The sequence below is a fragment of the Aythya ferina genome (assembly GCF_964211825.1).
Source record: "Aythya ferina genome assembly, chromosome: 20".
Taxonomy (NCBI): domain Eukaryota; kingdom Metazoa; phylum Chordata; class Aves; order Anseriformes; family Anatidae; genus Aythya; species Aythya ferina.
The window spans coordinates 5,617,435-5,630,586 of NC_140318.1; the positions used below are offsets into that span (position 1 = coordinate 5,617,435).

The following is a 13,152-nucleotide window of genomic DNA, read 5'->3' on the forward strand; positions in this document are numbered from 1 at the left end:
AATGCACAAATGGAATTTGCCAGGAGGCATTTTAAGAGTCAATTCTTCACACTCCAGTAATTAGAACAATGTTATGAAAAAAGGCAAGGGGGCGGACGGGAGGCAGCACACACTGGGGTTTGGCCGGTGGAGGAAGCGGGCTGAGCAAACAGAGCGAAGCGAGGCCCCTGGGCAAGGGCCCTTCACATGGCTCCCCGCGGGCTGGAGTTAAGCCAGCCGTTTATCTACTTCCCAACTGCAGCTTTTTCTACGCCTGCATGTTTTTTAAAGCAAGTTTTGTACTTAGATCAAACGTGGGCTGCTGTTCCTGACCCAGCTTTCTTCTTTACCTCGAAAACACCACCACGGGCAATGGCTTTTCCCGACACATTCAGTTCAAGGTCCTACCACAGGATCGCCCAGTGACTGATAAATCTTTGTGCATGATCTACAACATCAGAAACATCTAACCCCAGTGACGGCTTGCTCTCAAAATCAGATTCCCTCGGAGAAGCTGTCACCTAAGGTCTCCAAAATCAGAAGAGTGGTTGTGTTAGCTGGAAATGCTGGATGGGAACTTAAAGCATCTCCCACACCGGGATCAACCATCCCAACTGAAAAATGAAACAAACCCGAACAAACCCACATGCTGGTGGATCTGCCTTTAACATCTGAGGATCTGGTGGGCTCCATTTGCTGCTGCTCCCCAGGGTCCCACATCATGCGCCCATACACAGAGCCCTCGCAGCCAACTTGGCCACGTTAGTTCCAGAAGCCAGAAGTTTTGTTTGTTTGTTTTAATTTGCTGTGCAAGTCTAGCATCTGAAAAGGCTGCTTTCGAGCAGGACTACTGTGTGGTGTTCAGTACACACCGCCCCTGTACAATGGTCATTCAGACTCACAGGGAAGTGGGACCCGGGCAGTTCAATTCCCATCTGCAACAAGCTGTGATCTCAGCTCTGCTGAGAGCACAGAGCTCCTTTTGATAAATCACCACGTACACAGACTACAGCACCATTTCAGCATGAGAGAAATATATTCAGTTTTTCCAATAATCTTTACAGTCCGCTGGCCTGGAAGGCCGGGTTTCTCTTCCCCACTGCAGAGCTGCACCCACCGGACTCAGGCACGCTGTGGGGTCCGAGTCCTCTGCCTCACACCCTGCATCTCCAAGAACTTCTTGCACATCAGTGCTCCAGCACCGTCTTTGGTGACTTAGTCTTTGTATGCACCCAGAGGAGGCCGAAGAGCCAGAGGAACACCCCCAGTGTCACACTTATGCTCAGGAGCCTCCTGGGATCCCCACCTCTGTACACCAGTAGCACCAACACTGAGGGGTCTGCTTACTGGGAGAGGGCTTTTCTCATGTTTTTTCCCCTTAAGACAACTCGGTTTTCTTTGTCAAAACACCTCTTTTAAGTCTGGTCTCTCTAGAGGTGTATTTTAAGTTAGATGCACAAAGCAAGACAAAGATAAGTACACCTTTATCTGCACGATATTCATTATTCTCTGTGGGACATTCATTGCATCCTCAAGGACCATACAATGCAAATATCTGTGTGACTGTCTCCCTGCCCATATGAGTAATTTACCTGTCTTCAACAAGATGCTCTTAAAGGCTGGGGACTGCACCAGGTCGAGGCCCACAGCTGCTGGGTCTCCATCGCTGCCCCCCTGCTACTACTCTGCAGGGCCTGGGCAAAACTGCTGCTTCTTGGGCCACATCTGCACCAACTCAGACCCCAGATATTGTACGAGTTCTCCTCACTGCTGAGCCTCTTTGTGGCTCCTTTTAAGCTAGACACATTCTCCAGAGCTGCCTGAAGTCAGGGAGATCCCAAAGGTGGCAAATACAGGAGATGGAGACGAGCTCTGCCACCCAGCAGAGGCCGTAGAGAAGGTGCTGGACACCAGCAGCTGGCATCAGCAGTGAGGCACCAAGATGAAGCCTTGCCCTAGGATTAGGGAGGGAAGCACCACCCCCAAAGTCCCAGAAGAACATATACACTGCTGGCTCCGATCTGCCTTACTCCCAGCCCATTTGCATTTAGCTCCTTCCCCTGAACCACCTTTTTCAAAACTTCAGTAACAGGCTGTGAAATCCCCACCATCTGTTAGCCAGGGGAAAAGCTCCACCGCAGCTCAATCAGCCTCTCCCACACAAGCCTTATTCATTAGGAGGAATGACTGCAAACATTTACCAAGTCCGTGCTGGCTCAGAAATTCCTGAAGTTACTAACAACAGGCTTGGGATAGGGAACTTTGACAAACGCCCCTAAACAGAGTGTGCCCACATCGTTAGCTTTACCCAGGGTGTATTAAGGCTGCTTTCTTGCTACCGTGATTATGCTTTAATATGTAATTAGTAGGAAGAAAATGATGTTGAAGAGGAGAATGCCTCACTTACACACACGCCATTAAGACTGAGAGCATAAATGAGCGAGCTGCGGCATCGCCATCTGAGGCTCATTAACTCGATCTGCAAAGCATCGGGGGCTGGCAAGCGCTGCTGTCCGGCTGCAGGTACAGCAAAAAAACTGCACATCGACACTGGTGGCAGGCACCGTGCCCCCCCTCCTCTTCCTCGCCTAACTCAAAGCCTGGCAAAGTCGGGGAGGGCTGGGAAATGCAGAGGCACTTGTCCCCAGGAGACACGCAGCAGGAAAATGATAGTTTGAAATGTCACACAGCCCACGGAGGTGGCTTTCACGTGTCTCTGTGATCCTGGCTTCACCTGCGATGCTCAGGAAACTATTTAAAACCCATTCAAAGGGAATTCTTCCCTGCCAGCACTGCAGATCCAAGCCACCTGATGCCGTGTCAGTGCCCTGATGCACCCAGTGCAGCCCCTACAGGTCTGGGACAGCCCCATCACCAAGCTCTCCAGCCCGCCCAGCTCCACACACCCAGCCGGAGAGGGCAGGGGGATCACCCGGAGGAATCCTGAAAGTACAGGATTTGAAGGCAGTTTTGAAGAAATAACTCATTTCTGAAGGAAAAGGGGAAAAAAAAAAAAAGTCTGGAAGCGCTCCAAGAACAAACAAGCAGCCCATTTTGAAAGAGTGGAACAAAACAGTCTGAGATGCCTTTTTTTTTTTTTTTTTTTAAATTCTCTCGAACAAGGCGGGGATGGAAAGGAGAAACCTCATCGCCAGCGAGCTGTGGCACGAGGGCAGCCCCCGTGCATGGAGCTGCTCCTGCCAGCAGCAGCACCCCCTAAGTCAGCCTCAAGAAAATGAAGCCTCTTGAATCGGGAGATGGCAGGAGACCTGGGTGTTAATAGCAAACCTCACCGAAACCATGCCCTGCTGGGGAGCCGAGGTTTCAACACAGGATTTTTCTGCCCCCACTTTGAGCAATGTTTATTTGCCGTGAAACATTAACGTTTCACTTCGATATGTGACTGTCCGAATGCCAAGTGTGGATGCAGGAGGAGGCTGACCTGGCCAAATCTGGTCCCCCCCTCCCTGTGCACCCCAGCCCTGTCCCCTTCTGCCAGGATCAGCTGGGAAATGGGCACCAGGCACCCCGGCTCCATCCCAGCATGAGGGTGCCTGTTTTGGGGCACACTGCTTTGATATGCTAACTTGTACCCGCCCTCCTTTGCCCCAGGAGGAATCAGTTTGCTGCAGAAGCTTTTTTTCCTCCCCTTTTTCTTTAATCTGTTTCACAGGGAAGATGCCGAGCAGAATTACCCTGAGCACGGGGGTTTGTGAAGTTCGGTCATGGCAGTGCTTTCAGGCTGAGTTTCGCTTTTTGCACGTTCTGCTAAAACATGGCTACACCCACACGTTAATCTGTTTCAAGAAATGTTAATTATTCTTCATAACCAAAGCATTTGGCCTTGAGACAGTTTCATTATCAGACGCTGAAACTCAGAGGCTAGGAAATCTGGGGAAGATTTTAATGAAGAAACAGAAGATCCCTGGCTCGTTACAGAATAAAACCCTCCTTTTATTCCGAGACTGCTTTAAATGACATTACACGGGATGTATTTCCTTCCTTTCCCAAAGCACAAGCACGCTGAACGGTTGAGCTCAAGCGATGCCAGATGCACTAATGGAGCGCTGAAGGACTGACTCTGCCTGTTGACACCTTTCAGTTGTGATGACCATGGCCAAATCACTAAGTCACAAATGGCCAGTGATGTAATAAAGAAAAAAAATAAGTCCTGTGGGGTTCTAAAGCAGCCAGGCATTTTTCAAACAACAGGCAAAAGCTGTAGAGTCACAGAAAAGAGACAGACTGCACCCCATCCCCTTTTTGGGGGCACAGACGGGTGAATGTTTTACTGCTCTCAGGTTTTTCAAAGAAACAAATATCCCCACCCCCCGATCTTCTCTAATATGAGGACAAGAAGAGCTCAGCCAAATCACAGAAGCGTAGGAAGATCAGTTTTGTACACGGTAAGAACACGTGTTTACCCACGTCCTGATCGATACCTCCGGCTCCCTGCACATTACAACACTTCGGCTGCAGTTTGAGGCCCAACAGCACAATCCTCCCATGCAGGCTATGGGAGTTAGGAAAGATCCTGCCCGTGCTTGTTTGATCTGAAACATAATACCCCTTAATGTGACCCCTTGGAAAAATACTGGGGAAAGCAGCCAAGAGGGGAGGAAAAAAAAAAAAAAAAAAAAAAACAAAGCTTCCCAGAACGAACATTTCTGGCTCTTTCAGTTCCACGGAGGAGCTGTGCATCTATAAACAGTGCCGGTTTGGAAGCAGGAGAGGGAAGAAAAGGAGAAAGGAGAAGGAGAAAGCAGAGATAACCAGGCACCTCGCAGCTAAAAGCTCTGCTTTTTAATCAGCCTCTCCTCCAGCCCAGCCAGGGACAGGAGGGGACAGTGCAGGCACAGTTCAGTGCCCAGCTTCCCGGGCTGGTGACACCCAGGTGTTTCACACCAGGGGTTTGCTTTAGAGTACAGTGAGAGACCAACTGCTTTTACCAGCAGCTCGCTGCATGATTTGAGGCCCCGGTGCTGTCACTGGACCCTGAAGACCACAGAGTAAACCAGCGTGGTCCTTGAGGTGCAAACTGCAGCAGGCAGCTAGGAGATTTTTAATCCACTAGTTATCTCAGGGCAAACAGTAGACTAGGGGTAAATTTTCAGGACTGGGACCCTAAAAACATACATGGTGTGCGGCAACACCCCCTGCATCTCCTACAGCAAACACTGCGCCGTAACAGGCCGGTGCACGGTGCAGCAGAAAGCACCGCCTGCTGCACGCTTGGCTAGCCACAGAAATCTGCAATTCATTTGCCCCGTGCTTTAGAGAAGTTCAGCGTCAGGGTTTCCTGTGCTTGCTTTTAGCGTTCTGGCTGAAAACATCTGCGGGACGCTCCGCACCTGCTAACCCAGCCTGCCACCACCCCCTCAATGCATCCTGCAGCCAGGCGCCCCCCGGCAGCATCGCCCTGGGCATGGCTGGCCCTGAACTTGGGTGCCCTGACTGCAGGAAAATCAAGACCCGACCCCATAAGCTTGCCAAAAAAAAAAAAAAAAAGGGAGGGGGGAAGAAAACCAAGCTATCCTCTTCCAGTCTGCTTTTGCCATTTGTAGAGTTCATGGTGATATCCAGTGCGATTCCAGCTACTTGGAACATGGGTGGCCAAATGTCAGCCAACATAACCCCAGCTGAACTGCGTGCCAGCCTGCACGGCAGGGCCAAATGCCACCCGCAGCTCCTGCAAGCAGCCAGGGATTTAATCAGTGATCGCAGGCGGGCTGAGGGCTGCAGCAGGCTGCCCTTCTTCTGCCAGGGCTGCTTCTCCCCCCGCAGTGAGGACCTGCAGCACCCAAGGGGCTGGGCAAAAACCCATCAGCAGCATCCACGCCACATGTGAATTTTTAGCTTGTTGGTAAAGCTCGTTGGTCACTTCTGAAAAGCACAACAGCTTCAAAATAGAAAAATCAAACGTAATTAAAACAAAATGTTGTCCTGTTGGAGCTAAACAGAGCTTGGCTGCTCCTGCAAAGGAGGGCAGGGGCTGGAGGGGCAGCTGCGGCTCCTGCTTCTTTGGGACAATGTCACTGTAAGCACCGGGCTGGCAAGGAGTTAAGTTCCTGGTTTCTTGCATGCAATCACACACACACACATCTTTTTTGCAAGGCAGTTATTCTACTACTCCCTTGGGAATTAAAAAAAATACACACGCCCTTCTTCTGGAGAAGGCTCCTCACTTCCCTCCCCACCCGCTGCACACGCATCTTGTGAGTTATACGGCAATTAGAAGCAGTTTCGCCTCCGATAGGATCCCTTTTCTTGACACACGTCCAGCCACCACGTAGCAGCCGAGTAACTGGCACAGAGGGCCGCAACAAGGGTAAGGCTGTGCTGCTGCCCTTTCCCCTCAGGGATTTGCAAATAACCAGGACGGGAGGCGTGGGCAGCACGGCCAGCGGCAGCAGGGGACGGGGCACCCAAGCTCAGCCACCCCCAGCTCTGCTCCCTAATGCTCCACGCAGTAGAAAGCACGACTTTCAGTTTGTTCTTGGCTACGAGAAGGCAGAAATAAAAAATAAAGTAATAAAAAAAATCCAGAATGGGAAAAGGAGAGCTGCTCCCACCGCCAGCGGGACAGCTGTGGGAGGGCAGGCGTTGAGCTCGTGTTGTTTGTTATGGCACCAAAACACAGCCGTTTATCTGAGAGCCTCGCAGTTTTCAACTACCTATATTATTTCACATAAATCTCCCCCTTCCCACCCCCCATTATGTGCTCAGGCTACGTTAAAAGTGCATGCCCAGTTTTAAAGCCCCCTGTAAAACACTGCCGCGGGGGTATTAACATGTGCTGAAGTTGGAGGTGATGGAGGGAGGCGAACTCTCAGCAAAGAGTCTGAGCAGCACAAAACACCAACAGCCCTCAGCAGAAATGTCTCAAAATCCCTTAAATAATCCTGACAATGCTCTCCACACTCAAGTCAAGCAGAAATCTTGTTCCCCTGAGTGACAGCAGGGCATTTTGGAGGCTTGGGGCCGAGTCCCCTCGCTGCTCACCCAGTACCTTATCCCAACAGCAGGGAGCTTCAAACATTTTGCAGGCTCTGAAAACAGGGCTGCTGGGGGCTGTAAGGCATAAGACCCGTGTCTTGAAAAAAAAACCTTTTTTTCTGGCAGTCCAGGAACTTCAAAAGAAAAAGTCAGGACAATTAAACACACATCAGGAGAGCAGAGAGGAGTAGGAGGCTAATAAATGGCACGCTCCGCGGGTTTATGAATATTTGAACTATATTTCTCCAAAAAAACGTACATTACTGCAAGTTATTGAAAATGAGTAACTCCCTTTAATGAACCTTGCTACTATCATGCTGACTAATAGAGTGATAAAGAGTTTAATCCATATTTATGTGCATTTTATCTCGTTATAGTCAGTGCTAATAAATTAGCAAGTCCAATAAGAGTTGCATTTTATATCACCACTGCTATTAAATGTGCATGAAGCGCTGCACAACACCACAACGTACGTGAGCACTGCGTTTTTATTTAATTTTCTTTCTCTGTCAGGAGCCAGGCTGTAGTAGCAAAAGCTGGGCACAGCATCCCTGCAGCGCCCACTCCTGCGAGACCAGGCCCTCATTTCATGTCCCTAGTCCTGAAGTGGCTTTTGAGCCACTGTAAAGGAAAAAGATTTAAACAAAGCGTAAGGAAGTGGAGATCCAACTTGTAGAAAGCAGTGTTTTAAGGTGTCTAAAAGGGGCCCAGCTAGAAATGTAGCTGGTCAGCTTCTCAGGGCGCTTTTGGCACCCTCTGTCATGAAACGCAGCCTGTCCCTTGTCACGGCGGGATTGCTAAACAACTGGACGTTGGGAAAAAAACTGGCCGTGAGCAATTTAAACTGGCCTTTCAGCTCCCTGGGGTAACTGGGAAACACTGCAACCCAGATTACAAGAACCGTGACGCATCTGCTTGGCAAAAGCCTGGCCTTGCCAATTACCCAACATCCCATGAAGGCACGGATGGGTCTGTTAGCTCCACAGGGACTGGGGCCAGAGAAGCCTGCGTGGACCACGATCCCGTTTCTCTAGCCGTTATCCCAATGACAGCAGGAAAGCAGCAACTTCCTGAGCTTAAACCTCAAGGAAACAGCAAAACCAGGGATGAAAATTGATGTCCCAACCCCACTGGCTGCCTCGGAGGAGCACCGTGGAGCCTTAAGCAGCTCTTCTCTGCTCACGTCCTGCCGTGGGAAACCAACAAAACCTGTAGAAAACCCTAATTTTCAGAATAACTGCCAGTCAAGGCAAGGCAGATTTGATTTTTCTTCCTCCTCTAAAGCAGCAGCATCTTCCTTCGGTCAGGTCAGGTCCCGTTACGTACAGGCTGGCACCACACAAACGCGATCCGCTGCCTTTCTGCCTGGTAATTACACTTCAGCAAACCCAAGTGCTGTTGGTAATTGCTGTCTAACTGCCTCGCTGGTTTGGAGGAGAGAAATAACTACTTTAATAGTGCCCAGAAAGGAACCACCCAGCACCATTCCACCGAAGTTCCTGTGTAATTAAATGGTCAGCTATGGCTGCGTGCTGCTCAGAAAGCCTCTGACACGGCGTAAGTGTCTGGTAGCCAAAAAGTGCTATTGATCTAAATAATGAACAGCTTCAGGAAGCATTTTTTGTGTGTGAAGTCTGCGTTTGGCCAGTTGGAGCATGAATTAAAAGGCTCCTTTCGCTCTCAGGGCTGGAGGACTGTGACTCAAACGGAAAGGTGCTCAGGTCAGCAGCAGATTTTTCCCTGTTTATTTGCTTTGCCACTGTTGAAAACAGATCTGAGGATAAAGGGGGAATGAAAGGTGGCAGAGACAATGGGGACATTTTGAAAGGCTTCCAGAGGGATTTAGGGCGGTGCAGAGCTGAACAGCTGATATTCCCACCAAATTCATGAAAAGCACATCAGGAAGAGATCAGCGAGGTTTTCGTGTACAGAATCTGTGCCTCACAAACCATGTAAGGCTCCTTGAAGACGGCAATGCGCATGAAAATAAGCAAGACCCGGGCAATAAAGCATACTAGGATTTCTCAGAAGTTTGTGATAAGTTTCCTCCCAAAATCTCTTAAAACACCCAGCTGCCACGGGTTAAGAGCAAACTGCAAATCGCCTCCTTCCCAAGTCAGAGCCCAAAGGCCTGCGCAGCTCTGAATGACCTCCAAAAAGTAAACAGGAGGAGTCGGGAATGGCTGCTCCCTAACCAGAACACAAAGGAAACCAAACCGCGCTCGGCTGACATGTTCCAGAAGTGTTTAGCACCAGGCTCGATTAGCAGGCTTCTGTGGCAATTTGAAACAGCACAAAGCAAGAGAGAACGTGACGATAACGCAGCGTTTTAATTAGCAGCGGTTCTTTCCCCAGCCCAAAAGGTTCCCTCTGTGCATTCATATTCCCAGAACAACAAAAGCCTTCTTGTATTTCATAAATCAAAAAAAAAAAAAAAAAACTCATAAAACAAGCCCCTGCAATTGCACATTCCAGATAATGGTCCAGAAATAAATTAGGCAATAAATATCAAATAATATATCCCCATCAGCAGTGAAACTCGACTTGTTGGATAATCAGAGGAGAAGATGCCTTCAAGCAGCTCGTGCCTGGTAGCTCAAAAGCAGGTAAAACAATAGAGAGCTTTAATAAATCTTTTAACACTGCTTCCACCGAAGAACATAGTGATTGTCCTGTGTAATAGCCTCCCTGAGCCCAGTATCCATCAGAGTAACAGCGCAGCCCTGATGCTGCGCACGTCAAAAGTGAGGATATCAGGATGACAGCCTCTTGTCAAAATCGTGTAGGATTTTCCTCCCCTGCAGCTGGGTCTCGTTGAGCGTGCGGTGCCACCCATCAATTACAGCAAAACAAAAACGTCTTCGCTCGCTCCTCTCGTCTAGGTGACACGCAGCACAAACACTGCCAGCATCCCGGAGCTGCTGGCAGGAGAAACCTCCACATGCATTTTTCAGAAGCACTTCAGGGGACTAATCTGGCCTTGGCCTGAAACTTTCTGACCGCCAGGGAAACTCAGTGGCCTCGTTACGAACCCAACAACGATTTTGGTAAAGATGTTTTGCTCGCAGCCGTGGCAGCAGCTGGGGGAGGACGGTGCAAGGTTTGCACCCACACCTGGGCAAAACCAGAAGCGTTTGTGGACAAGGGGCCCTTGCCACAGTGCTGGTACAGAGCTGGGTCCAGGCTCGTAACAGCTTGTAACACCAGGGAAACGTGCTGCTGGGGAGGCAGTGTTCAGTGCCAAACTGGTGTGTGCGTGGCAGGGATGAGGCAGGAGATGGTGCAGCTCCCCCAGCTCTACAGCTGGGCATAGGACCTCAAATCCTGACCCCAGACCCTTGGCTAAAGCCTCTCCCAGCAGCTCCTCTGAACACGCATATAAGGATAATTCCCCCAAAATAGACACTTCCCATGTACTTGAGAGACTGACCATGGAGGCTCTGCAATCTAAAACATCAAGTCTTCAAGCTTTCTCTCCCTTCATTAATTAAATACACAACACAGTCAACATCTAGATATGCACGCTACCATAAGCACCGGGGAAGAGGTGCCCAATGCATGGGTTAAGGGTGCAGAAGTTGCTCAGAAAAACACAAAACCTTCATATTTGAGCTACAGCACAAAGCCAGAGAACAGCCCGGGGCCCACAACACCAGAACCAGGACCATCGCTTCCCCTCTTACCTTTCCAAAATCCCGAACATCAAAGAGGTCAAAGGGATCAAACAGATCACTGTTTCTTAACCCGAATTTGTCATGGCACACTTTTAGGAAGGTTCGGATGTTCTTCAAGCAGAGGAACTAGGAGAAACAAAAGAAAGGGAGAGAAAACATAAGCAAGGCACAAATTTTAGCTGAGATTTCTTGAGTTAAATCCACGTGAGACAAGTTACAGGAACTCAGAAACTTGCACTGAAAAACGATGCATTGGTTTATTTGTTGTTCCTGAAGATGTTGGCCTCCTGGTGCCCTGTTAGGACTTCTGTGTTCTCAGCTGCACACCAGAAACAAACGCCCTTTTGAAAAACAAGTTTCACAGTTCAAACATAAGGTAACGTTGCAGAAAGGCTGGAAAGCTGAAGCCAGGACGTTTCTCTTTCAAGCCTCGAGCCAAATATAAATTACAGCTGATGTTCTACAGAAGCCCAGTGTTGTACTTTTAACCATATCCAACACGATCCCACTGGCTCCCTGCAGAAGCTGCACACATCGCACTGCTCTTTGTAGCTGTTGCTGTACAACACACACGTGCACGCACACACACATCCCAGACAAACAAGACAAAAGATCGAGACGTTGAGAACTGTAGCTTGTCGCTTTGGGGGCTGAAGAAACAACTTATTCAAGTCATGTTTTATCCCCTGTCCTTGTGCCTCCGTACTGTAGGCACCAGGAACACCAGCAGTGCTGCTCCTGGCCCTGCCCTGAGCCCGTGCTCAAAACCAGGGCAGTCACTGGGCTGCTTCCACCAAGCTTTGCAAGTCTTCAGGTTTAGAAGCAGCAGACCCATGTCTCTAGGACCACCCTCAGTTACTCAGACAGCTAAACCAACAAGGCAACGTGCCGCTTGTTTGTGCCCGCCAAGATCCCATCTCTGACAAAAGCACTAACTGGCTGGGGTTTTGCGAAAACTGGGGGTTTTGAAGCCTATGGACTGAAGTATTGCTCCAACAGCGATGCCTGGCAGCACAGGGACTGGAATGAGAAGCATAAAAATCTGCTTTGCTCGTGTGGCTGCATCACCTGTGTCCTTCATCAAGATTGACCGACTGTGCTGAGCAAGCCATTAATTCCACTTCTTTCTGCTTCCTCAAGCTATTCCACAAAATCTCTTCAATTTATTGCTGCATTTTTATACCATTCTTCCTTTTCAGCAAATTCCTCACAAACATGTACAACTCAAAAGCTTTTTATATAAAATCAGCCCATCAGGAGTGAATCAGCCCCAAGTGAAAACCAGGCAGGGACTGTGAGCTGTGTTTGGAGGAGTTTGCCTGTGCTCCTCAACCAGCATCAACCAACATCATACAAAAGCAAACTTCAGCCATCAAATAAAAATAAAAGAGCTTATTTTTAATTACAAGATTCTAACATAACCTTTGGGGCCATCACATCTCCATAAACATAATTGCAATGCAGCTTGTTGGCACTGCTGCATTTGGGATTAAATTTAAGGTCAGTGGTGATGGATTAGCAAAACCATCTCGTTAACAACAGGACGATTTACCTACACAAAGGCAGAAATAACCTTTTACCCTTCTTCCCCACTCCAGCCCCATCCACGTGAAGCCACCAAGCGAGAGCCAGGCTCCCCAGCACGCAGCCATCACATCGGCGCTCTCATTAGACGAGCAAGTGCCGGAGGCAGAAACTGAAAACAGTTCTGTTTTTCTAGGGCATTCCTCTATCTCACATAAACACTGCAGTAAATATAATCTGTCTAGACTGTGAGGTTTTTTGGAATTGCTTTACAACCTCTCTCGCTGATGCAGATTATTTCATAACTTTGTCTGCCGGGTCTCCACAAGGCTTTGCATCCTGTGCAGGGCAGTTGCCTGCAGCAGGGCTGCGTTTTCTGTTGCATTGCGGTCTCACTGAATTCAAATTTCTGGCACGTGTTTATCTTAAGTCCTTTTAAGCCCCCAGTTTTGAAAGCTAATGACACAGGTTATAGCCACCATTACACACAGCAAGAGGCACCCTTCCTCCACAGAGCATCCCCTGCCTCCCAGTGCTTGAGGGCTCAGGCGAGATCGACTTTTCCAGCCCTGATGTTCAGCAAAGCGAAAGATGCCCCTTGTGTGAAAAACACAAGAACCTGAGCCCTCCGCACCATGCATTGTGGGTTCAAAACCCTGAAAAGCTTCAGTTTCACACTACTTTCTGAGACATCTCCGAGAGCTCGCACATCCGAGTGGATGAAATGCCTCGTCCTGACAGCAAGCACCAGCGCTGCCACAGGGCTGGGTCGGACACAGCTCCCCCCATCTCGGCTTGGCCTCGGCGAGGAAGGACAGCACCAGATATTCCGCTCAGCATCAGCTGTATCCAACTGTCTTCATTCATCCAATTAAAATCTGGAAGGCATCAGGCCACCAGCTGCTAAATTAGCAGAAGCTGCCCCGCAGCGGTGCCGCTGCCCTTCCTGCAGTTCCAGGTGATGACTACAAAAAATGAC

At 49.3% G+C, this 13,152-nt stretch overlaps 1 protein-coding gene across 2 annotated transcripts in view; it reads right to left on the minus strand.

Annotated features, from left to right (window-relative positions):
• The window catches only part of VAV2 (vav guanine nucleotide exchange factor 2), a 123,554-nt gene that overhangs the window by 82,480 nt on the left and 27,922 nt on the right, over positions 1 to 13,152 (minus strand). For both annotated transcript variants that reach the window (XM_084494303.1, XM_084494304.1), the window contains exon 2: positions 10,659 to 10,775. In XM_084494303.1, the coding sequence (XP_084350429.1) occupies positions 10,659 to 10,775 (117 nt within the window). The remainder of the gene's footprint in view (positions 1 to 10,658; positions 10,776 to 13,152) is intronic.